General features: G+C 36.7%; 1 protein-coding gene across 4 annotated transcripts in view; it reads left to right on the forward strand.

The window, feature by feature from the left end:
• The first annotated feature begins 10,254 nt into the window (after nucleotides 1–10,254).
• FAP (fibroblast activation protein alpha) overlaps nucleotides 10,255–27,548 on the forward strand; it is a 72,134-nt gene continuing 54,840 nt past the window's right edge. The window contains exons 1-4 of one of the 4 annotated variants that reach the window (XM_019923268.3): nucleotides 10,255–10,344; nucleotides 11,249–11,430; nucleotides 11,763–11,847; nucleotides 27,378–27,476. In XM_019923268.3, coding sequence (XP_019778827.2) covers nucleotides 11,425–11,430; nucleotides 11,763–11,847; nucleotides 27,378–27,476 — 190 coding nt within the window. In that variant the 5' untranslated portion in view covers nucleotides 10,255–10,344; nucleotides 11,249–11,424. Of the gene's footprint in view, nucleotides 10,345–11,248; nucleotides 11,431–11,491; nucleotides 11,515–11,756; nucleotides 11,848–27,377; nucleotides 27,477–27,548 lie in introns of those variants that run through there. The other 3 variants (XM_019923269.3, XM_073807643.1, XM_073807642.1) reach the window with 3 other exon arrangements.

A 27,548-nucleotide genomic window follows, 5' to 3' on the forward strand; every position in this document is an offset into this window, starting at 1 on the left:
ATCAATACCCTATAAGTAAAGAAACCCTATAACGCAGAAAGCCCATAACAAATGATTACAAGGCTCAAGGCCTCATTAACCCTCATACTAGCCCCATTTTCTCACCTGTGAGAAAAACTAAGGGCCAAAGGTGGAGGTTTGTCCAGGACCTCCAAGCAATAAACAACAGTGCTATCCCTTGACACCCTGTTTTTCTAACTCTCATACATTACTAACATCCATTCCCACCAGAAGTAAATTCTTTACTGTAACTGATTTATGCAGTGCATTCTCTAGTATTGCCGTTGGTGAAGCTAACCAATACATTTTTGCCTTCACTTGAGAAGAAAAATAATTCACCTGCACAGTAATGCCTTGGGCTTTTACTGAGAGTCCTAATTCCTCACAAATCCTGAAGTCTGATCTGGAAAACTTTCCCTGCGCTTACTAGCCCCAATCCTCTGGTTTAGCTGAATGCATTAACGACATTATTAAAAAATCTCAATTGGCAGAATTGGTCAAGGCCCCCCAAATACCTTGGCCAAAAGCATTGCCATTGGTCCTTCTAAATCTCAGATCCACCCCTTTTGGAACTCACAAATTCTCACCCTTTGAGACAGTCATGGGATGCCCAGTGAACTTGGCTCCTGCTTCTTTTGACACACGACTGTGAAAAGGAGACATATTCCAATATTGCAAAGGCCTAATTGCTTCTAATAAAAATAATCATGCTTTGGTAGAGCAATAATTTCACAGTGTGCCCTTGGGAGATGAAGACCTTAAGCATCATACCTTGCAACCTGGAGGTTCATCTACTGGAAAAGGCACTTCCAGAATACCTCTCTTCAACCTTTCTCAAAAGGCCCCTATCAGGTACTACTAACCAACCCCTGTGCTGTCAAACTCCAAGGAATAGACTCTTGGATTCACAAGACACACTTAAAGAAAGCACCAAACATTGACTAGATCATCATCTGGTGACCTAAAAGTAAAGATTTCAGAGAATTGAAGTAGATGACATCAATAAGACAGCTTTCCTAAAATATCCAGACTAGGCATGTTGGAAGTTTGTTGCCAAAACTTTGATGATGACATTATGCTTCAGATGATCTCCAGTGTCTATGATCTTGATAGCATATGGACTTGAGATAAAAAATGCCTGGGAGTTCTCCTTCCTACTCCTCCTTGTTTCTCTAATGTGACCTTAATAGTTTTCTAATCTGGACACTAGGTATGATATATAAGATATTATACCTAGGAAAGGTCCTTCCTGACAGTAAAAGATAAAAGGTCACTGAAACCAGAAAACCTAATGTTGATAAGCAATGCATTCAGAGACTTTTTTTTGGCTGTGCCATGTAACATATCCCTGACCAGGGATAGAACCTGTGCTCCCTGCAGTGGAAGCTCGGAGTCCTAACCACTGGACTGCTAGGGGAGTCCCTCAGAGAAAGATCTTGATCAAAAGGGGGAGATGTAAAATATTAATAGACAGAAACATCAATACAATTGGGAGACCAGAAGAGGGAGCTCTCACGCCCTTCAAGGATAGCAGCGCCCAACAGGAAGAAGAAAAAGTACTCTTCTTTCCTGGCGAGGACACAGCCAATGAAAAGCTATGGGCTCTTTGTTTACTACAGCCCTCTCAACTTCCTTTTCCTCCCTATAAAGCATTCTCCTTTGCTTGCTGTGCAGGGGAACTTGCACTTGGCTCATCATGTTCACGGACCCCAAATAGCAATTCTCTGCTGATCCTGAATAAACCCCTCTTTGCTGGAGAAATATCTGGCAGTCTATTTATTTCAGGTCAACATTAGAAAAATTATCAGAGTGGAGCACAGAATTGATTAGATTATGTATTAATTGAAATTTCACTAATTAGAATGTCAAGGGAAGGAGACATGAAGTTCAACTAATTCTCACTGGACTAATCCATAAAACAGATACTTCTCATACATAGTTGGTAATCTTTCCTCAGTTCTCAGGAAAAAATAACTGAATATCTGCAGTAAAATCTCCTATTCCTAATTCTCCATGTTATAATGAACTAAACTGCAATTCATGTTGAAAGGCACCCTGAAACAGTAACACAAGGATTAAGTGATAATTGTTAAGACAACAATTGTTAATATCTGATTGTTTAATAATCGTGAGCTTGGCCCTTTACTGGTCACACCTGGAGGTGCTCTCTTTGAGCCATATCTAGCTTGGGCCCACAGTGAGCAGCCAGCGAGCACCAAATCCTCTATATTCTTCTTCGTGCATTCATTCAGATAACAATATTTATTAAGCACTTACTTTACACCAAGAATTGTTCCTATGTCCTTGGGCTATATGAGTGAAACAAGCCAAAAATGGAGATAGTATGTGAGGTAAAGAGGAATAAGCAATAAAAATAATACATACATATATATTCCAGGATATTGGGAAGTGGCAAAATCTATAGAAAAAAAGAAGAGTAAGCTAAGAAAAACTGGAGGTGGAGGGGGGTCAATTTTAAGGGAGTGATTGAGCCCCATTGAGAAGGTGACACAAGCAAAAACTTGAGCCCATGTTGGTAATATCTTTCCTATTTTCTCATCCATAAATCTTACTTTGCTATCATCATCTTTCCCTACACCGTCTGCCAGACACATTTGCTCCATAGCACAATAGAAAAAAATAGGTAAATGGTAGAAACAGGCAGTTTACCCAGGCAAATCCACAAATGTCACCTACTGTATGAGACTACTTAGTGAAGAAGACCTGCTAATTCATCATATGAATTTTCAGATTTATCTTTTAAACTTTCTGAAACAATATGAAAAATCACATGGTTCTATATTTCTACTAAGGTAAATATTCCCTTCCTACACTGTGCCCTCAACACCATTTGGAGATGACATGGCAGGGACAGTTATGTGTACTTCCAATTCTTACTCTGTTCATCATGGATGAGATCTCTTGACTGCCTGCTTTGGGAGATGAGGGCATGTGTTTTCTTGTCCATCTATCTGTGTTTCTTCACCCCCCTTCCACTTTCCAACTTTGTTAGCTATACATTTAATTTTATTAACATATAAATAATAAATCATTTTGATCAATAATTTCTGACTACAAAATAGTCTTTTGTGATTTGTCTACATGAATTGTAAAAATGTAAAACCAATAAACACTCAAACTATTGTGACTAGGTAAGTATTGCTTTTGAGCTAAATGGTTTAGCAGGATTACATTTCTTTCTCTGTGGGTCTAACAGAACTTCTCATGCTGCTTAGTAGAGAATGTTTGTAAGATCCTACTTTTACATACCATCAATTACTTACCTACTTTACATCAATACCATCAATTACTTCCATCAGTTGTGTGACTACTGGGACTCTTCTTTACAAGTGGCATGAAAAACAATTCAAACTTAGAAAAAATTAGTTATGCAAAGGAATAGATCTGTCTTTAGAAAAGACTGGAGACGGGGGTTCCCAAAATGCTAGCATCGGGTTTTCAAAGACCAGATTCTTTCTTTCTTGGCTCAGCTTTTCTCTCCCCTGAATGATGACTTCAGTACTTTCATGCCTCATTTTGCTGAAATACACCCTCAAGTTCCTTCCTAAGAAAGGATATCTGGGGTGTAAGCTTTCTGAGTTTTCATACATCTGAAACTATCTTCATTTTGTCCTCATATTTGACTCCTATCTTGACTAAGTAGATTCTAGCGTGACAAGCATTTTCTCTCAGAACTTTAAAAACATTCCACCTTTGTTCTGCAGCATCTAGTTGGCAGATGGTAAATTTGTTGTCAGTCTAATTCTTGCTCCTTTTGTAGGCAATTTTTTCTCTCTGGAAGAATTTAGAATTTCCTCTTTGTAATTAATATTTTAGAAGTTCACAGTTATATGTCTTTGTATGAGTTTTTTCTCATATTTTGCCCTGGGCATTTTGTAGGCCCAGAAGATGTATTTTCTTCTTCATCTTTGGGAAATTCTCTTGCCTTCATTCTATAATAATACTTTCCCTCTGCTTTCTTTGACATTTCTTTCTCAAACTCCAACTAATTGGATGTTGGACTTTCTGAGTTCATATTCTATGGGTCTTACCTTTTTCATCATATTATCCATCTTCGTCTTTCTGTTCTGAGAGATTTCTTCAATTTCATTTCCCAAAACCTATATCGATTTTTAAAAATTTGGCAATCGTTATTTTCAATATGTAAGAGCTTTTTTAATATTACTTTTTCATAACCTGTTGTCTAAATTGTGGCAATATCTTATTGAATCACAGTGAGGATGCTAATTCAAGCTTTTAAATTTTTTTTAAATTTTAGCTTTATTGGGGTATAACTGACAAGTAAAATTGCAAGATATTTAAGGTGTAAATCGTGGTTATTTGATATACATATACATTATGAAAGGAACCCCCCTTGAGTTAATTAATACATGCATCACCTCACATTTTTTGTAAGAATATTTAAGTTCTTCTCTCTTAGCAGCTTTTGTTTGTACAATACAGTGTTATCACCTGTAATCACCATGCTTTACATTAGATCCGCAGACCTTATTCAGCTTATAGCTGAAAGTTTGTACCCTTTACCAAGCTCTCCCTATTTCCCCAGCAGCCACTTTTCTACTCTGTGTTTATGAGTTTGACATTTTTTTAAAGATTTTATGTGTAAATGTTAACATGACATATTTGTCTTTCTTTGTCTAGTTTATTTCACCTTGCATAATGCCTCCCAGATCCATCCATCTTGTTACAAATGACAGGATCCCTTCTTTCTCATGGTTGAATAATATTCCATTGTATATGTATACCAGAATTCCTTATCCACTCACCTGTTGATGGACACTTAGGTTGTTTCCATATTTTGGCTATTGTGAATAATGCTGCAATGAACATGGGAGTGCAGATATCTCTTTGATATCCCGTCTTCATTTCCTTTGGATATGAGCCAGAAGTGGGATTGCTAAATTCAAGCTTTTTTAAAGGTTGTCTTCTGTTCTCATAATTATCTTCCTGGTCATTTTTTTCCATTTTTCTTGAGTGTCTTTTTTTTTTTTCCTACTTGTCCTTCTTAGTGTCTTTACTTTTCTTTCATGTTTTAAGGTTTGGATTCTTCTTTTTTTTAAAAAAATATTATCCTTGTCTACTGATGCTTGGTTTTTGTAGCAGACATAAGAATGAGTGAAGAATGGAGAGACCCTGTTATGCAGGTGGGGCTTGTAAGCTGGTGGGTTTTATTTAAGGATAAGAGGTCAGGAAGCCCTTGAGCTGGAGGACTGAATTTACTTTGTTGCACTGACTCCCAGCTGGCTCCTCTGGTACTCCACAACAGTAGTTTAATATCTCTTAAAATTTAATCTTTTGTTTTTTGCCTGGGGTAAATGCTCAGCTGCAGACTGTTTTGCATCCAGAGATGAAGAGTCTGTATACGGATGTCTAACTAGCCTCCTTTTTTCCGGCACCATTTCTCTCTCTTGCCCTCAGTGGTAAATGTCATTTCAATTCTGGAACTGTTCCATGCAAGTTTCTTTCTAGATGTGTCCCAGGCAGTTGCTATTTCTGCTCTGCTTTATCCACTGGTGATACTCTCTCCATCTCTCCATTGTTACATGCCTTATCCTTTTCTTCCTTTTGCAATCAGTTTAATGGTGTTTCAGAAGGCAAAGAAATTGATGTACATGTTCATTCTACCAGTTTGATCTGGGAATCTCTCCAAATCTTTTATAAAGAGCTTAGAATGTGAGTCAGTGTATTTCTTCCCCCTCCACAAGTATTGCCATAATTTGAGGTAAATTAAGTTCCCAGATATACATCTCAAATGATCCCTTGCCTCTCACTGTTTTGACAACTATTTATATCTCTAGGTACCTTCCCTTCTTTCCTCTTCCTCAGTCACTACTTCTGGATCCACACCTAGACCTTGTCAGCACTTTGAACTGAAATCTTAAACTGAAACCTGCTCCTTTCTGGTAACAACTTCTTTACTTCCTATTTTATCACTGGCCTCATCAAGATATCCAGCTTATTAGCCCATCTAATATCTTCCTTCTGCTTTACCTCCTCCTAGATCCAGTCTCGATTACACATCCCATCACTATATACCCTCTTGGCAGTAACTTAAACATGGACCAATCAAATCGTGTTATAGAATAAGACTGTTTGGGTTCATGTGCCATTGCTACTGCCCACATTGCTCATGAACACATAGTCATAAGCTATATGACTGTGAGGGAGTTACTTAAATTTTCTGTGCATCCATGTCCTTATGTTTCATTATGAAGATCATAATGGTACTAATGTTCTGAAGATGAAATGAGAGAGTACAGGTACTGTGCTTAGAAAAATGTCAGGATTAATAAAAGTGTTCAGTAAGCATTAGCTATTAGTAGTAATATTCTCTACTCTAAAATACTAGTGAAGTAGCAGTGTCTTTAATAAGTTTTATCAAAGTATATAAAACGCTTACACATTCAATTTAAACTATTTAATATGATCAAGTCTATCGATTAACTACTTCTAAGGAAATGTAATATTTGCATTTTTATTTTTTTAAATTTATTTATTTTATTTTATTTATTTTTGGCTGTGTTGGGTCTTCATTGCTGCATGCAGGCTTTCTCTCGTTGCGGCGAAGGGGGGCTACTCTTCGTTGTGGTGCACTGGCTTCTTATTGTGGTTGCTTCTCTTGTTGTGGAGCACAGGCTCTAGGCACGCAGGCTTCAGTAGTTGCAGCACACGGACTCAGTAGTTGCGGCTTGTGGGCTCTAGAGCGCAGGCTCAGTAGTTGTGGCACACGGGCTTAGTTGTTCCACGGCTTGTGGGATCTTCCTGGACCTGGTCTCGAACCCATGTCCCCTGCATTGGCAGGCAGATTCTTAACAAGTGAGCCACCAGGGAAGTCCAATATTTGCATTTTTAAACTACATCAAAACACCCAAAGAAACAGGTTGTTTCCATACTGTTTCTTTTCTAATCCAACTTGACTGTTAACTCTCTGGGCCACTAAGGAGACCTTGCCCTAATTATTAGAGGATAATAAACCACTGGCATCTAATTATAACATCTATTAAGAAAGTAGGTATCAATTACAAACTAGGAGGCATGTTGCTTCATATTCTCCCTCTTGTAACAACTGGGGTTTTAGAAAATAAATCAGATTCAAAAGTAGTTTAAGCTGTATCATTTTTCATTGATGCTGTTATGTCACGTCTTCCAGATCAATAACTATGGGATAGTTACTATGAGCTTTGACAATCTTAGCTCTTCTTTTTATTATTATTATTATTAGTTATTTATTTATTTAGGTTGTGCCAGGTCTTAGTTGTGGGTTGTGCGGTCCTCAGTTGTGGCATGCGAACTCTTAGTTGCAGCAGGCATGTGGGATCTAGTTCCCTGACCAGGGATCGAACCAGCATCCCCTGCATTGGGAGGCAGATTCTTAACCACTGTGCCACCAGGGAAGTCCCAATCTTAGCTTTTCTTGACTTAGGTCTCAAATATCTTTGATGTTGGGTATTCTGATGAATCCCTTAATTTAAACAAGTCCCTGGAGGAAGACCTTCTAACCCCAGGTACTATATAACTACTGCTCTGATTATCAGACCTCAATTCTAACAAAACTCTAACCAAGTTAACATTTTGGACACAGTCCCTGCACAGTAAGACTGTGGTCTTTTGAGTCATGTGTAACAATGTCCTCTGAAGATGTGAGGATTACGCATATTTTAGCTGTAATTATTTTACCATCACCCCCTTAAGATGTGTTTCAAAAGAAAATCAATGAGATGTTAATTAAAAATTTTATTTATTTATTTTTAAAAACATATTTATTACTTTGGAATCAGCTTCAGGAATTATCACAAAGAAGCAATATAACATAGTAACATTGGTTCCTGTTGGAATCTTGGGCAAGTTACCTAATTTTTCAGGGCTCCATTTCCTAATCATTAAAATGAGTTTTGGTATGAGTTAAATGAAATGTATTAAAACACTTTGTATAAAACAGTTGACAGGAAATTTTTACCAAACCTGAGGAATCAAATGGGCAGGCATGGCCTTCTTTGGAGCAAATTTTTATTTTAGAGTATCACTCAAACTTAATTAATCTATTTTAGCTTTTGGTTAATGAATGCATGTCTCTTTATCTCCCTACCCCCAACTAAAAACACAACATCCTTATTTATGCTTTCAGCGTCATCTTAACCTTCACACTGTAGGAATATATAGCTGAATGTGTTTTCTCGGAAAACATCTAAATCAAAATCATTTTTGGCAGACACACAGTGGCTATTACTAAATAGTTCTAGAAAGCTCTCTTAGCAAGCTAAGGATTTATGTTATAGTTAACTTATCCAGTGGGCTTACTAAAATGCAGTCATATTCTAAATTAAGCCTTATACGGTCCATCTCTGGAAAAAGCTCACTTGAGCCTCTACTATCCTAATTCTTTTTTTTTTTTTTTTTGCGGTACGCGAGCCTCTCACTGTTGTGGCCTCTCTCGTTGCGGAGCACAGGCTCCAGACGCGCAGGCTCAGCGGCCATGGCTTACGGGCCCAGCCGCTCCAGGGCACGTGGGATCTTCCGGACCAGGGCACGAACCCGTGTCCCCTGCATCGGCAGGCGGACTCTCAACCACTGTGCCACCAGGAAAGCCCACTACTGTCCTAATTCTTGCTCTTAATTGTTTACAGGCCAAAGTCATACTTTCTATTTCCGGAGCAATGAATAGATCCAGAGTTGCTTTCTGAGAAAAGTCCCAGTCTTGGCAAAAATAGGACTTGAATTAAGAATCACAAACATGAGCCATGTTTACTTTCTGTCTCTCCTTCTGAGTCCGTGCAGCAGTCAACAAACCCAGAAAAGTAGGTTCTTTTCTACTAAGCACAAACTTAGATTCAGGCTCATTCTCAGCAAGAGCTCCAGAGAGGGAAAAGAAACAAATATGTAAGGACTTACTTGCCAAGCTTGTAGAAGAATGCAAGCTTCCTGAAGATGCACACTGTGGCTTATTCATATTTGTTTTCCCAACAAAAATGTTGATTAGATATTAACTAACTGTCTAAAATAAGAATACTAGTCAGTTTCCTCAATGTTTAAAAAAATGTTAGTATAAGCATTTTCATTTTGACTCTAGAAGAAGAAAAAGTCAGTGAAGATGTTATAAAATTAAAAGAATCTAAATTTTTTTGTGGGAGTACTTGTTTGGATGAAAATTAGAGCATTTACACATTATCTCAAAGAGATGGACATTTACAGTTCTGTTATAAGCAATGTATCCCTAACTCATGGAATCAGATGGAAAAAATCTTGACATCTTTATTTCTGCAGTCAGTCTCATTTTTCTTGAAACCATTCAAACCAGTCAGAATTTTCCAGAAGTTGCAGTTTGAATCACCCAACCATCCAAGGAAAAAGCAAACAAAAGAAATGTGTTTTAGCCTATAATTTTCCTTCTCACTAACAGTTTCAATTTAAATTTCTCCCTCTTAAAGCACCCTGATTTCTCCTTAGATCCTGTCAAAATGATTTTCTTGCAGACACCCACACTTGACTGCAGTCCTAAGTGGTACTCAGACCAGTCACACACATCAGTGCATTTTTAATTGCTAAAGCCAAGAGTAACCATTTTAATCATGCCCTAATCATTTATTATAGTCAGTTTCTCTTCAGGATGTAAAGTCATGGGAATAACTCACTAAAAAGTACTTGCGGACTTTGAGGCTTTGGCAGGCTGGGACAGAACTTCTGAGAACACGTTGTGTGAATTTTCCAAAGAAGGCAATCAGTCCCAGAGGACCCACATGGGAGCAGTCCATTTGGGACCTGGCTGGTGGCTTTTATCTTGCATTTGAGGATCTCACAATCACACGGAGATGCCCACAAGCATATAGCATGACTTGGATGTTTATCTTAATGCTAGCTTCAGTTTGTAAAGAGCTGACCCCATCAACTGGAAAGGAAGGAGGGGCTCCTCTCTAACTCAGGGTGGTTACATCTCTCTGCCAGTAAGTGCTTAATGACTCATTTTCCTCAACAGAATTTTCATAAGGCTGGAATTCAGAGAGGGATGTCTGGAGAATGTCTAAGAGGAAGTTCATAAGCCACCGTCCTGCTCTTTGCTGGAGAAAGCCTCCCATGGTAATCAGACCAGTTGAATAAAGCAAACAGCAAAAGATTTCAGGAACATTTCCTCGTTACTTTTCATGAAAAATCCATGAAAGCTCACCATGAAGTTTGTTTTAGTCAGGTTGAGACCAGTACAAATGTCCGAAGAAGAAAACCATTAGTGGAAGAACTAAAAGACAGTAGGTTAACAACCGTATTTATGTGGAACAACAGAATCTATCCAAATGAATTGCATTGAACCAGCCGATATACTCCAAGAAACTGGTGTGTATGTGTGTGTGTGTGTGTGTGTGTGTGTGTGTGCGTGTGTATGTGTGTGTTTTAATTCAGACTACCATTTTACTGATGTCAAGTTGACCAATTGCCTTGGATTTATGTAAATTTATCCAAAATGAAATTGTACATACAACTTACTTCTCTTCTCAAATGCTTTTTTATTTATTTTAAAGGCTTTATAATTACTAACTGTTCTCCTCTCTCAGAAGCTATTCTGAGAGGGAAGCAAAAATATCACTTTTGCAAAGCCATTTTCATTCTTTCAAAGGTCTGCTGGTAAATTATTCTTACTGATCTTTCCATCTTTCTGGCCTGTGCATACACACCTAACCCATCCTAAATTTCACCAGATGGCATTTTATTTCTTTAAAGTAAAGCAGTCGTGGGTTTAGACAGTTGAATTTTTAAACTTCTGTATTTACTGAAAGTGCATATGGTGCTATATGGACAAAGAAATTGTGCTGAAAGAAAAACATTTCTGTCTGCAGTACCTCATAATCTCCCAGAGGAAGAAAAGAAATTGCAGTAATGTGGTGTCTTTCTCACAAAATCTTATGTGACTTTAATTTTCTCCCTCTGCTAAAAATGAGATATATGTGTACTGTACACACCTGGAATTTATATTATTTTAAATTCTTCTTTTGGTTGCAGATAGAAAGGTTATCCAAAACCCAATGACTTGCCAATGTGATCTGTAAGTGATTTCTAGAAGAAAATGAAACAGAAACCTAAACTTGTAAAAAATAATTAAAAAAAAAACTTCTGTGTGGCAACGTAAGCAGATGTTGGTGTAGAATTTACAAGGATGAGAATGCTATAAAACCTCCCTTGAGCCACTCACAGTTCATTTCAAGGCCAAGAACGCCCCCAAAATCTGTTTCTGATTTTACAGAAATCTTTTGAAATTTGGCACGGTATTCAAAAGTCTGTGGAAAGAAAAAAAAACCCTTGCCCTAGCTTCGGCTTCCAACTACGAAGACAGACTTACTTCTTTCAACGGTTTTCACAGATCCGGTGACCCACGCTCTGAAGTCAGAATTAGCTAACTTTCAAAAACATCTGGAAAAAATGAAGGTTAGTATATGCAGCCTCAGATACTTGCTAAAGCATGGGGGCTGGCTGAATTGAGCGCAATCAGAGTTTTCTATCGTTTAGAAGGTGAGGATTTGTACATAAGTATGTACTTCCTGGAGTGGGTTGGGATTGGGAAATTTGTTCTAAATATACTGTAGAAACATTTCTCCTTGCAGAGCTGGAAGAATTCCAGCAATTATAGCCAGATCAGTGGAAGACAATCAAAAGCTTTATGGGGAGGGAGAAAGAGGATTTAGGTGTAAACAAAAGCTTGCCAATTCTACTATTTAGCAGAAACCATTTATATGTCTAATTTTCTTTATTTTATGCAGACATGGTTAAAAATTGTACTTGGAGTTGCCACTTCTGCTGTGCTTGCCTTATTGGTGATGTGCATTGTCTTACGTCCTTCAAGAGGTAAGAATTTTCTCTAATTTGCTCTGTCTGCCTAGAATACTTCGGAAAATGCACTAGTGCTTGGTCACAAGTGATCGAACATTTCCTAAGTGCTTATTTTCCAAAGTAAATCTGTTATTTCTAAGAAGACTTATAAGCTCCCAGATATGTTGTTGAGCAACCAGAAATACTGAGGAATTTAAGGCATGGGTAGGAAGAGGTTTCCAGCATTATTTCAGCAATAGAAAAACCTGAGTGCTCTTCTATATCACCCCTACATCTCTGCAAAGTATGTGCTAAATTCCAAGCTTTGACAGGCCTTTAGAGACAATATTTTTAACTAACATTGCTTTCGTTATTGGATTGCCTCATGGAAAGTAAAGATGAGTAAGAATGGAAAAGTTAAAACAGAACCTATGGAAATTTTTATTATGAGTCTTTCCAAAAATTTAGGGAGGCAGTCAAGAATAGAGATCTCGAGAATAGCTGCATAGAAAAAGTGAAATTGTTGTTCTAGATGCAGTAGCCAAGAAAATCAAGTTAGAAGACTAAATATTATTAAGCAAGCGTTATGTTTAGTTATAAATTTATCCTTTTTAGAAAAGCTTAGATTAAGATTGATCTCACTTTGCTAAAACTTGGGAGACTGATGTTGGGGGCTAGTTTGGATTTAAATTAAGACCCTGTCTATAAATATTTCAGTGATATTAGAGAAATAGATTTTTATGAAACTCTGAAAAGAAGCTCAAGTTCTAAACAGGAAAAATGCACAATAATAACAGGTCTTCTGCCTTGGGGTCCAGGGAAAGGAAAAAAGTTTGTATCAGCAAATATTAAAATCTTATGATAGCTAAAGTGGAAAATATCTTTGGTTAAAAGCTAACTGACAGTAAAGGAAGGTCAATGACAAGCCTTTAGCTAAAGAAAGTATGAGTCCTGAATGATTTGTTGCTTTAAAAAATGAAATATAGAAAAATATTTTGAAAAATTCAAAATGCTCATGGGATTTTCACAGAATTACAAAATGAAGAGGTTAACCAATAAAACGAAGGCAATGTTCCTGTATTTTCAGTGTTGATTTTCAGTCCTCATTCCTCTCTGCTAGCACAAGATTATTCTGAGGCTGTTGAGATAGGCTGAGTTCACATTTTTTATATTTTTTCAAGTTAAAATTATTTTCAGACTGGTGTCTTTCCTCGTTTGGGGGCCATATTTTCCTCACACCAGCAATTGTCAGGTAGTAAATTAGTTCCTATTGGCCCTTTGGATGTTAATACATTCAAAATTAGTTCCTGAATTTTAAAGAAAACTCCCCAATCCTTGAAATGGACACTTTGCTCCATCAGAAACAAATGTTCTGAGAACAAAAGTGTGTGGATTTTATGGTGAGCCTGCACCTTGTCTACAGGCAAGGATGGGTTGCATTTGCACTTTGGAATTATAGAGTCATAATTTCTAATAAGAAATACACTACAGTTATAGTATATAACTATACACATTCATAGATATTTGTCTAATTATATATAATCCCAATCCTTACCCTCTCCCCAAGTTTAACATAGATATATGTTATAATCTACATATATTATAAAAGTCTTATGTTCTTTATAAGTTAATTTTCTGTTTCAACCAACAGGAGATTCTCAGAGCAAAGTAATTTTCAGATAGAGTGAAATAATCAGTTTAAGCTTCAGATGAAATTTTATTTATTTATTTATTATAAGATTTTTGGAAGTAATTTAATATTTTATTTATTTATTTATTTTGGGCTGCATTATTTATTTTCTTCGCTGCGCGTGGGCTTTCTCTAGTTTTGGTGAGTGGGGGCTACTCTTCGTTGCGGTGCACAGGCTTCTCATTGCGGTGGTTTCTCTTGTTGCAGGGCACGGGCTCTAGGCGCACAGGCTTCAGTAGTTGTGGCATGTGGGCTCGGTAGTTGTGGCATGCGGGCTCAGTAGTTGTGGTGCATGGGCTTAGTTGCTCCACGGTATGTGGGATCTTTCCGGACCAGGGCTCGAACCTGTGTCCCCTGAATTGGCAGGCGGATTCTTAACCACTGCACCGCCAGGGAAGTCCCAGATGAAATTTTAGTACTCTTTCAGCAACAGAAAATCATAAAAAAGCTGAGAACTATTTTTTTCCATAATACCATTCTTTTTCTATTCTAAGTTTGCTGAAGAACTTATCAGAATGTCAGAACTTGTCAGAATGTTAAGTAAGTTGTACAGGGGACAGTTCATTTATCTACTTTCCTGAGCAGGACCGGGGTTGAGACTCTTCTTGCCTTGAGTCAGTGGTCCAGGCAGCCCTGATGTGAAGTGTGCCCTGATGACTTCCCTCTTTTCTCCTCACACCCTGCTCCTCAGCCATCCCCAGTGTGGAACTTCAGGTCCAGTTCTCAGTCTCACATCTGCCCAGCGGCTGGTGAGGGAGGATCTGAGGTGGCAAGGCAGGAGAAGGGAAGGAGAAAGGGGAAGGAAGAATGGAAAATTCAGAGCCAAACAAGCTTCTCTTTAGCCTTCTTTTCACACTTCATCAGAAATCCGATTACCTCACATTTGCCTTAAGCGCCCTCGTATTCCTAACCCAGGATTTATGCACCAGCATTAAGAACAGTCTTCCTTTGAGAAACTTAAGGACCCCATTATGAAACACTCATTCATTTATTTATATAATAACAAATGAAGTCCCACTAGTTAGTCCCGCTCAATGAATTGAGTTCCACCTGCCCATCATTGTGCTAGTTGGGGAAACAAAGATACTGCGATTTAGACTTTCCTCTGAAAGCACGGTAAGCACCTAGTCTGGATGTTCAGTTGTCACCACGAATATGAGATCAGGAGTTCACTTAGACCACTGGCTCACTTAAACCACTGAGTGTAAGTGAAAGAAGAAGAGAGAGGGGCTTTTCCAAGGAGGGAGCAGGTCCCAGGAACACCAATCTCAGGATTAAAAGAGCTTTGGAGGAATCAGGCAGGATTTTAGGAACAAATAGGGCAACGGAATGGTGAAATGAGAAAGATTCGTTTAGCTCACTCACATAATCATAAAAATAACAGACAACTTTTTTGGGGACTGCCAAGTTTTCCTTTTTTTATTTTCACTGAATGGGAAACACATATGAGTTTCCACCCCTTAGACCCAGGCCGTCCTCCTTGGCCTCAGCCTACTCCTTCAACCGATTCCCTTTCTTTTCTCCTGTCTCTATTTTTTCTCTTGAGATTCTTCTTCCCAAGCATCACTCCTCTTCCTGTGTAAAGATGCAACCAAACCAAGAGTGGAAACTAAGCTCCTCGCCTTTTCCTCGTTTTCGCCAACCCCAAGGATAAATACAGAACTTTTTGTTTCAAGAGATATACAGAGGTGACAAGACAAAAACCAAACACACAAAAAGCTAGAATTGGAAAGTAACAGAAGCTACAGAATTTTGCAAGTAAATTCTATATGGCCTTGCTTCATGATTAATAGTTTCTGAATTCCTGGACCTTTGCGAAAGGAATTGTGGGAGCTATCTGCACTTTTCTTGATTTCTGTCAAGCATAGAGTTCCCTACATGGTGATAAGCAAACACTCAATAAACACTAACTATTTTTTCTAAGATTTCTAACATTTTGTAGCAGCTTAATAAATGGTAGCTACCATTTTATTGTGCTCTCCATCATAGCACACAAAGATGGCAACTAGACCTTCTGTGTGATGTATTTTGATTTCAATAATGCTCTTCTTAAGTCTGAGAGTAGGGAGTACTTATCCCTGGGCAGCATCCCTGTTCCTATCCCCCACCTCCTTGGATCAAAAACAAATATTTTTTCAGAAATTTTGTGTGCAAGGCCCTCATAAAGGACATTGGCAGCTCTGAGGCAAAAGCAAGATTGAAAAAAGGAAGAGATATGATAAAGGAAGCTGAGGTGGGTGAGGATGCAGAATAAGACTGAGTGAGAGAGAAAGAAGAGGGAGATTATGTAGTGTGGAGAAATCCAGGTTCTCCTGGGCAGGGAGGACCTCTAGTATCTGCTGTGAAAGGAGAACCATCATTAGCCTAGCCTCAGATCTCCCTGAAGTCCTCCTGTCTACCTTTGCACACTTTTTCTTTTATTGTTGTTGTTGTTGGTGGTGGTGGTTTTGGCCTGCAGTGTTTTATACAAGTTTGTATTAGTTGTCAACTTTTTAAAATCAGAAGATTTCACATAGAAATGTACATTTTTGGCTCCTTTTTAAATATTAGATCTGGCAACATTGGGCCCAAGGTAATAGTTGACTGAGAAACAGTTGTCTTTAGATTGACAGTGAATTCTCCAGTTTGCTACGTACCCCAATAGAAAATAGAAAATATTTTCTATTTTATTTACACAAGGTACCATATTCACTTACAACATCTGCTTGACTCCTATAAACACTTGGATTTTTAACCTTTGGACTGAAGAAGCTGTAGTATTCTTCCTGAGATTGAAAATAGCAATCTACTGAATATGAAAAAACAGAGATTAGCATCCATAGTTATCCATTATCCACAATACCCAGTCCACTGTGCTCCTGGATACTTTGGTTATTTGTTCAACGAATTATTTATTGAGCACCTTCTAACTACTAAGCACAGGTATAAGGCATGAATGACAAGGTCTCTGGCCTTAGGAAAGGACAATCTGATAATAAACAAGTAAATAAGTGAATTAATAGAGTATTTCAAATTCGTAAAAGTGCTACAGAAAGCAACTGGAGTGGAGGCTGTGTTAGACATCTAGGGCTGCCATGACAAAATATCACAGACTGGGTGGCTTAAACAACAGAAATTTATATTCTCACAGTTCTGGAGGCTGGAAGTCCATGATCAAGGTATAGTCAGGTTTAGTTTTTCTGGAGGCTTCTCTCCTTGGCTTGTAGATGGCTGCCTTCTTGTTTTGTCCTCATATGGCTTTTCCTCTGTGCATGTGCACTCCTGGTGTCTCTTCCTCTTCCAATAAGGGCACCACCAGTTCTATCAGATTAGGGCTCCACCATTATGGTCTTACATAATCTTAATTACCTTGTTAAAGGATTTATCTACAAATACAGTTCCATTGAGGGTTAGAGTTTCAATTTATGTATTTTGGGGGGACATAATTCAGTTCATAACAGAAGTGGTCAAGGAAGGCTTCTCTGAGATTATATTTGAGCCAAGACCTTAAGGACGGAAGGACGCAAGCTGGGGTCTAGACCCTCAATGCAGAGGGAAAAGCAGATACAAAGGCTCTGAAGCAGGAAAGTATATTTGGGAAGTTCAAGGAATCAAAAGGAAAGTGATAGCTGTGAGGCCAAAATTATGTAAACAAATGAACACAGGAAAATACATATATACATATGTATTTATGACTGTACACACATATGTAAAATTTATAGTGATTGCTTACTTAGGTAAGTAATACCTTATATAATTTATTTCAGAATATATCTGAAGTCACAGATGATTTAGACAGAATATAAATCAATATTTTATAAGAATAAATATCATTTAGAATGTCTATATTTTGGGCAGAAAACCATTGTTACTATTATCATTATTGTTACTATTACTACTATTATAACCTCAACAACCACTTTTTATAAAATAAGATATTTGTGAGACCAAATTAGCATCAAAGGAGATGTGAATATGTTTTTAAGGCTTAAAATTTTCCCAGTATCAACATTCAGAACTGTGAAACAGATTCCCTCAAATATCTTAAGAGTTTTAAGCTTATTTATTCACTGTTCTTTTGGAGGAAATATGGGGAAGTCTAAAGTGCTGAGGAAAAGTTTCAGAAAGTTCATGGACATAACAGAGCTTTTGAGTTGAGTGTAAACACATCAACCTTGCAGATTATATTTCTCTACTTTGCACTTGGATTTTAAAATCACAGAAGACGAATCTTGGAAAATTCTTTGAGTTTTGTCAAATTCTAAATAATTTAGAAAATAATCCAAGTCTTTGGATGACTCCTATTATGCAGAGGAGTTTACCTGTCTCTGATTTCCAAAGCAAATTGTTACAACTTACACAAGAATATCTAGTCACATATAGTCCTTGAGAAAAACATGTTCTAAAGTTCAAATAGGGGAGGTGGAATCAAAGCTAAAGGTTCTTAAGAACCAGAGACAGTCAAACTGAGCCTTAAAATCTAGCAACATGTTAGGCATAAATTAAAATAATATTTCAATGGGATAATCAATACTAATCAGTCTTTTACTTACTTATTGGTTATTATATATAGAGCAAAGAATTTATTTTTCATTTTAGTATCCTTGTGAATTAACCAAAATTATGTAGTAAAAACAGAATCATTTACAATCTTTATTAACCTTTATTCCTGTTAATAATAAAAAAAAATAGGGTTGCTTAGTATCTAAATTAAAATTTTTTCAAACTGATTATGGTTTTTATACTCGGTAGAAAAACTGATATGATAGGACTCCTTAAAGGAACAGGATAGAAAGACTGTCAAAAAATCAGATAACTTAGAAGAAAAGAACAAATTTCTAGAAAGATACAAACTACCACAATTCACTCAAGAATAAATAGAAAACCTGAATAGAACTATAACAACTGAAGAAGTTGATTTAGTGATTTTTAACTTCCTGCAAAGAAAACCCCAAGCCCAGCTGGCTTCACTGGTAAACTCTACCAAACTTTTTAAGAATTATTACCAATCCTTCACAAACTCTTCCAAAAAATAAAGGAGAACACGTCTCAACTCACGCTGTAAGGCCAGTATTGCTGTGATACAAAAAATATTCAAAAACATTACAAGAAAAGAAGTTACAGACCAATAGTAGTTACAGACCAATATTTATTATGAATATAAATGGAAAAACACTGAACATAATACTAGCAAGTCAAATCCAGCAATGTATAAAAAGGACTATTCACCAAGATCAAGTGAGATTTATCCCAAGAATGCAAGGTTTAATATCCAAAAATCAATTACTATAATAAGCTATATTAATAGAAAAAAGGACAAAAATGACATGGTCATTTCAATAGACACAGCAAAAGTATTTAACAAAACACAGCAGCCTCTCATTGTAAAAACACTCAGCAGACTAGAAATAGGAGGAATTTCCTCTATCTGATAAAGGGCATCCACAAAAACCTCACAGCTAACACCACACGGGTGAAAGATTCAGTGCTCTTCCCCTAAGATCAAGAGCAAGACAGCATGTCTGCTCTTACTTGTGTTTAATATTTTATTGGTGGTTGTAACCAGGGCAATTAGATAAGGAAAAGAAATAAAAAGTATCCAGACTGGAAAGGAAAAAGTAAAACTATCTCTATTTGCAGATGACATTGTTTATAGAAAATCCTAAGGAATTCACCAAAAAATATTGGGACTAATAAACAAGTTGAGAAAATTTGCAAAACACAAGACCAATATATAAAAAATCATTTGGATTTCTATACATTACCAATAAACAATACAAAAAATATATAAATAAATGGAAAGAGATCTTATATTTATAGATCAGAAAACAATATGTTTAAGATGGCAATACTCCCCAAATTTATCTGCACATTAAATGCAATCCCTATCCAAATCCCAGATGACTTTTTCTTTTGCAGAAATTGACAAGCTGATTCCAAAATTCATATGGAAATGCAAGTGATCCATAATAGCTATATTGAAAATGAAGAACAAAGTTGGAGGAATCACACTTCCTTATTTCAAAACTTACTACAAAGCTTACATAATCAAGACCATGTGATACTGGCATAAGGATAGAAATATAGGGACTTCCCTGGTGGCGCAGTGGTTAAGAATCCACCTGCCAGTGAAGGGAACACAGGTTTGAGCCCTGGTCTGGGAAGATCCCACATGCCATGGAGCAGCTAAGCCCGTGCGCCACAACTACTGAGCCTGAGCTCCAGAGCCCGCGAGCCACAACTACTGAGCTCGCGTATCACAACTACAGAAACGCATGCGCCTAGAGCCTGTGCTCTGCAACAAGAGAAGCCCCCACTCACCGCAACTAGAGAAAGTCTGAGCGTAGCAACAAAAACCCAACGCAGCCAAAAATAAATAAATTAAAAAAAAAAGATAGACACATAAATCAATCAAATAGAACTGAGAGCCCAGAAATAAGTGTAAAAGCCTTACATTTATGGTTAATTGATTTTCAATAAGGATGCCATAGCAATTTAATGGAGAAAGTCTTTTCAACAATTGGACAACTGGATATCAACATGTAAAAAATGTTGGACCCACTTCCTCACACCATACATAAAAGTTAACTCAAAATGGATCAAAGACGTATATGTAAGAGCTAAAACTATAAAACACTTAAAAACAAAACCTAGGGATAAATCTTCTTGTCCTTGGATTAGGCAGTGGTTTCTTAGATACGACCCAATGCACAAGCAACAAAGGAAAAAGTACATAAATTGGACTTCTTTGAAATTTAACACTTTGGTTGCAAAAGCTATCATCAAGGAAGTGAAAAGACTACCCACAAAATGGGGGGGAAATGTTTGCACATACATACATCTGATATGCAACTTGCATCCAGAATATATTTTTTAAAAACTCTTACAAATCAATAATAAAAGGCAAATAACCAAATTCAAAAAATAGACAAAGGATAGACATTTACCTCCCAAAAGATATAAAAGTGACCAATAAGCTCATGGAAAGAGACTCAACATTATTAGTCATTAGGAAAATGTAAATCAAAACCACAATGAAATACTAGGAATGAAATTACAGGTGTAGCAAATAGGTATCCATTACAGCCTGCCTAGTGAGAAATGGCTTGGCCTTGGAGGTTCAGTAGAAGTGCAGGGAGTTGAGAGAGATTTTGGAGATAGAATTGTCAAACCTGGGTGCTGGACAAAAGCAGTAAAAGAAGAGTGAGCTTAAGAATAACTCCCAAGTATTTGAATTGAGGAACTACATGGACGACAGTTGCATTGACTTGCAGAAATCTGGAGGGACAGCATGGAATTCCTTTTTTCTTAGCTTTAGACATACTGATTTTTTAAAATTAATTTTTATCGGAGTACAGTTGCTTTACAGTGTTGTGTTAGTTTTGCTGTTCAGCAAAGTGAATCAGTTATACATATACATCTATCCACTCTTTTTCAGATTTCCTTCCATTTAGGTCACCACAGAGCACTGAGTAGAATTCCCTGTGCTATACAGTAGGTTCTCATTAGTTACCTATTAGACATACTGATTTTGAAGTGCCTGTGAGATATGCAGGTGGAGGTGTTAAAGAGGAAGTTTAATATATCGTCTGGATCTCAGAGAAGGAATCCAGTGAGGGGTGAGGGGTGGCAGTGGGGGTGGGTGTGAGCCAGCTAAGAAGATGTGATAGAAACCCTGGGAGAATTAAATGGTTGAGGAAGGTGACTCTTTCTGAGGTCCCAAGTAAAACGAATATAAGCCACACCACAACTTAAAGCAGAGATTATAGGAAGATGAGCTGGCAAAGCAGACTGAGTGGGCCTTCAGATATAGACGAGGTTTATTTTCATCTTCAGGGTCACCAAAATATTTGGCATTTACCACCATGTTCTTGTGCATTATGTTGACCATACCCTATGACCTTTACCGCTTCAGAGATCACGAAAAAAATAGCCCTAATTAACATAGCACAACAATAACATAATACACAAAATGAACTTAAACCTGACAATAACTTTGAATAACATATGTTGATCAGTGCTACCTGTAGAGAGAACCATGGGAAATTCTTTCAGAACTGAGAGCTACTACATTCTTCAGTGAGACATTGAAAGCTTATAGCGAACTCTTTGTTTTGACAAAACTCAAATGGTCTCATTTTCTCTTAACGTTCATTTTGAGGTATAATTATTTAACCCCCCTTGTGTGTTGCTTGGTTCTTGACCTTATTTTTGTGTTTGTTTTGTCTTGTTATATCACACGTATGCTTTCACTTTAAATCAAAAGGTAGTGGTAAAGTGTCCAGTCTCTAAAATTAGATGGAGCTGGATTTAAACCCCAGCTCTGTTATGTATTAGGCAAGTTACTTTAACTCTCTAATATCCATTTCCTAATCTGTAAAATGGTGTTAATAATAATACTTAGAGAGTTGCTGTGAGTGTTTCACAGGACCACGCATGCAGAGTGCTTGGTACTTATTAGAACTTAGTAAATTATAACACTTATTACTGGTCTAAAGCTACCTCACTTCCATGTTTTTCAAAGTTGTCAGTCTTTGCCCAAATATAATATTAGTTTTAAATAGTTTATTTCCCAACCAAATATCTCCAACATTTGCCCCTGTGGTGCTCACTCCAAAAACAAACATGAGTTGATGCAATGGCTGGAGACATTGCCTATCTGAGGACAACATCTTTGCAGAGCCAGCAGAGAGACAGGTGCAGTGTGCCTGGGAGCCCACGTCACTTTCATTGGAGTGGCCTCATAAGCATCAGTTCCAAAACAAGTATGAAAGTGAGAACAAAAAGACCTACCAGCCATTCGTGTGCTAACTTAATAAACCATATTTTCTCATTTAATTTATGCTGAATATTAGAGCTGACATCAGATGTCTCTGTTCTGATACTTATTTGTAATTTTTTAGGACTAGAAAATTAAATGGCAGAAATAGAAATAGAACCCTAATAAAGAATAAATACAAAGTTTTAAGAAAGAATTAGGAGAATAGTGAATCATTATTTACTTGGGAATCATTTCTGTGAATTGTCATTTCTTGGATTCATAATTGAAATAATTTCCAGCTGTGCTTTAAAAAGTTGAAAATGCAAATAATTAAACTATAGTAAATTGGAGTGTTTTGCAGTGTATAAATAACTGTGCTAAAGATGAGCTAAATTGACTATAGGGGCTCTATCAAGAATTAAGTGTTAAGTGGTGTCAGTTACGTATAGAAGAGAGATATGCTCTCAGAATTCTTTTCTACTTCTGCTCAGCTACTTAGAGTTTAAAAATTATAGATGCCAAAACTAAACTTCCAAAATAATCAAAAGATCATAATTCAACATTAAAACATTATTTGGAAAAAGGCATGAAAATCCACGTATTCATTCAGTAATTATTAGTGGAATATTTTTCAGGTGACTAGAACTTGTTTAGTGTGATTGATGCCATAGAGATGCATTTTATACTGACTTACACAGAAACACACACACACATACACACATTCAAAACACTAGAAAACAATGACCCATTCCCCTACCAGTGCTTTCCCTGTTATCTTGTTTAAATCTAATCTGGGGCAGAATCACTCCCTTTGCCCTTTCTCCACTGCTCAAGGATCAGAGGAGGGAATGTACCTAAGGAAGAGTCCATCTGGACAATGAGCAAGAGGACTGAATAGGGACATAAACATTACAGGCGACCGTTAACATTCCTTGAAAGCCATGATTAACATTAGCTGTGGCCTGTCCATGAAGTGTGAATTGCTACGCAGGCCAGACCCATCCACCTACCAGGGGTTTATAAGCAAGGAGCAATTCCACCAACAGGCACAGGAGAACATTGAACCAAGTACAATAGATTCAGTGAAATCACTAAATTTGGATTCTTTGCAGAAGAATCACCTGTGGGGCTTGGTAAAAACTGAAAATCAGGGCCGTATCCCCAGAGATTCTGAATCAGTAGATTTGAGATAAGGACTGGGAAACTTGCTTTTCAAACAAGCACTCCAGCTAACTCGAAGGACAAAATTTTGATACATATTTAAAGGATGGCATGTCCAGGTAGAATTATACATGAAATTTACAACATGGACAGGAGGACAAAGAGTAAGGGCAGGTGTATCTTCGGGGGAGAATTACTGAAAACAAACTATAATAAAATTTGTCCAGTTGATTTATTTTTTCATTCAACAAATATTTATCATGCTTCCACTGTATGCCGAGCACTGTCCTAGCTGGTACAAAGAACCAGAACTTGGATTGGAAATTCTAAGTACATGTCTTATAACTCTTAATATGTGACCTAAAGCATTGTCTTAGAGCAGATACATTACTCTATTGCATTTACGAACATGTGGTCATTTTCAGCAGGAAGAAAAGAATGCCTAATTTAAATTCTCCCCATTTGATTTGGTATCACTCTGAGCCCAGCCTGGTGCCAGGATAATCACACCTTCTGAGCCCATGTGAGGTTAGGAGTAATCACCTACCCCAAATCTGTGCCACAAGCCTATTTCCGCATAAACACAGCTGGCTCCTCTGGATGTGTTCTGTATATTCCCTTATCACTTCATTGGCACTGGTGGGGCTTATTATCATGACAGTAATTAGTAGTACAATTAATATATATTTAAACTGCTTTATAGATATTGAGTTATAATATGACATATGTTAAGTTCTCTATATAGATCATTGGTATTTATAGCTACTATGCACCCATTTGAAATAAATGACTAACTGGGAAGTAATATGAAATATAATCTCATGTAACTTTTGAGGATAATCTAAATTAGAGGTTAAAAAGAGTAAATAACTAACCCTTGAAATCTTTTTGGGAAATCTGATAAGGATCAGCATGATCATTAATGTTGAAAAAGGAAAATGAGTAGGAATTTTTTAAATAATTTGAAACTCTTGTTTTTTTATAAATTTTATTTATTCATATGTGGGATATTAGTACTAACCCTATTTATGATCATAATTGGACTATTTCACTTATGGAACCCTAGGATGACCAAGATGTTCTAAGTATAACTGATGAATTCCATTATATTAGAATAAAAGTTAATCTTAATTACATATACTAATAGCTTAATCTGAAACTGCATTTCCCATACTGTGATTTTAGTAGATATTAAAAAAAAAAATCCCAGTGGTCAAATTAGTTTGAGAAACAATGATCAAAAATATTTGTTCAAAAAAATATATATTTATTTGAAGACTACTGATAAGCTATGACAATAACAAAAGCTAACATTTATTGACTGCCAAGCATAGAGCTAAACGTTTCATTTGAATTAGCTCACTTAATTTAACCTTCTATAAAAATGAAGATTAATTATAGCTAAGAATTTCTCAATTAAACATAATTGCAAGTAAGGAAAATTATATGCAAGGATACTTAAATAGGAAAATCTATTATATAAGTCATTATCCATAATCAAACCATTATTTATGCTAGACAAAAAAAGATATCACCAAGACTATATTCATTTATTGAATTAATATTGAAAAAAGTTTAAAGAAAAAAAATTACCTAGTTTTTTGGTATTCACAATACAGGAATTCTCTAAATTAAAATTTTTTTCATCTATATGTTCAGGGTTGTGAGGACACAAATTAAATATATCTCAAAAGGAAAATAATTTCCATTGTAAATAGTGTTAGAATTTCCCCTTGACTATATTAGAAACAGATTACAATTTGCTCTTAAGAGAGTTAAATAAAATTGAATTAAAATACTTAGCAATTATACTAATGCTGTTGCAGTAAAATGGTAGTATTTTATTCATAGAATGGGAATTATAAAATCAGTGGTATGAATTTTGCACAAGACCATTTAACTAAATAGAAGCACTTTCATTATGAATAATTGTATGGCATGTACAACCTTACTTAGGATGCAAAGAACCTGTACAAAGATGATTATTAGAATAATCTAATGTTATTAAGTATTTAGTGCCTGGTTGCTTAGGGGTTCATCAGTCACTTATGTTCTTATAGCTACAGGATAAGTTTTAGTAAATTGAGAAAATAACTCATGGTCCTAATCAAAAGTATGGAGCATACATACATCAGTGTGACTCAGTTAAAACTGCAGAAGATGCTATTATCCAGTTGGTCAGTTCGACCTTATCACATGGCAGTGCATTTATGTGACTATAAGGTTAATAGAGCATGTTGTGTCTCAAATTTCAAAACCTAATGTGGTAAAATTGGAAGGTATTATCAGCATTTTCTAGTCTAGTCCTTTGTATTATAGATGAGCAAGCTGTGATGCCAGAGATTAACTTACTTAAGTCATATAGGAAATTAGTAGTAGAACCATTCTGTAAAGAAGAGGGCACAAATCTCATCCATCCACCCATCAATCCTTCATTTCATGAATTCATTCATTCAACAAGTATTTATTAAATGCCTATTATGTGCTAGACACTAGGGATGTGGCGGTGAGCAAAACTTAGACATGGTCTCTGGCCTATGGTGACTGTTTTGAGAACACAGTGGGAGGTGAAGAAATATGAATAAAATAATCACTCAAATACATACAAGATTACAAACCAAGACAAATGTTCTTAAAAAAGGGAACCTGGTCTATGGTAATATATAAGAAGGGAACCAGACCTAAACCAGGGGATCAGGAAGGGCTTTCCAGAGAAAGTGGCACTTATATTAAGCACTAAAGGCTGAAGAGAAGTTATAAGGAGAAGGGAGAGGGTGGGAAGAGGTTCAGTAGCCCTGGAGAAAGAAATCAGTATTTGAGAAACAGAAAGCCCAGCATGTTTGGAGTCTACAAAGTAGTGAGAGTGGGGCAAGAAGGGGCTGGAGAGGTAGACCATTCCAGACCAGCTAGGGCCTATAGTCCAGACTAACATTTTTGGTCTTTATCTTAAGAGTCATAGAAAGCTGTGGAAGAGTTTAGCAGGAAGATATAAATGTATAGCTCATCTTTGACAGTTTTATTTTTACATGAACAAATACCAGATTCATATATGCTATTCAAGGTATAGGACACTTTTCTAAGTTTTGATTCTGTAAGTGATGGCCTGGAGAAGGGGTAAGGTGGGAGGGATGGAGAACAGGAATATGGATTGAAGAAGGTTTGGAAGTTGGTTGCCACAGTTTCTGGTATATCTGACTGTTTCAGGGCTCTATAATGAATTTGTTCTGATAATGGAAATCAACGTTTGAAACATAAAATTGTTTTGGAGGGCTCAAACACAGGAGAAATTTGCTTGTGGTTTGTGAGCTACTTTAGGTTAGTTTTTATATGGAAAACCTCTACTCTTGGAATTTCCAAGATCATTTGTATAGATGATGTGGTTTTCTTTTCTTCTGGTCCATTTTCTCTTTATAAAAACCCCTAGCCAGGATAAGAAATTATCTACCTTCATTAATGCCTCTCTTGAGATGTCTGAAGGTAAGGATTCTGGATGATGTCATCTGATCAACTGGGATGCTAAAATATATCACTGATAAATCAGTAGAAATCCAAGCCAAGCATATGTGAGGAACTACAATGAACTGCTTAAAAGGCAAAGTTTTTAGTGAAACCTGCATGGTCTGCAATCCCAGCTTTGCAAGACCTAGAGTTATCGGAACCTCATCTCATCTTTCTTCTTAAAAATCTCTGAAAATTCTTCACTGTCTGAAGAATAATGTCCCTGCTTCTCAGTGTGGTCCCCATCACACTCCTCAAATTTTCCCACCAGTGTCCCTTTCCAGGCAGTCAGACTACTTCTCTAAGCCTCATTAGCTTGTCTATCAAAAAGGAAATACTACTCAGAGCTATTAAGACAAGAGTTAAACAAGGATTTAGCAATGGCAGATCTTTTCATTATATGAGGAATAACAGATGAAAGACGTTTGAGTTATTCATCTTCTTTTAAGTAATAATATGTTTCCTCCTCCCCCAAAGTTCATAACTCTGAAGGAAGGACAACAAGAGCACTCACACTGAAGGATATTTTAAATGGGACATTTTCTTATAAAACATTTTTTCCAAACTGGATTTCAGGTAAGTGAATTATTTCTTTACCTTTTGTTTTTCTTTAAATGTATGATTTTTGGTTTTTATTTTTATTGCCAA

This window comes from Tursiops truncatus, chromosome 7, assembly GCF_011762595.2.
Source record: "Tursiops truncatus isolate mTurTru1 chromosome 7, mTurTru1.mat.Y, whole genome shotgun sequence".
In the NCBI taxonomy this organism is placed as follows: Eukaryota; Metazoa; Chordata; class Mammalia; order Artiodactyla; family Delphinidae; genus Tursiops; species Tursiops truncatus.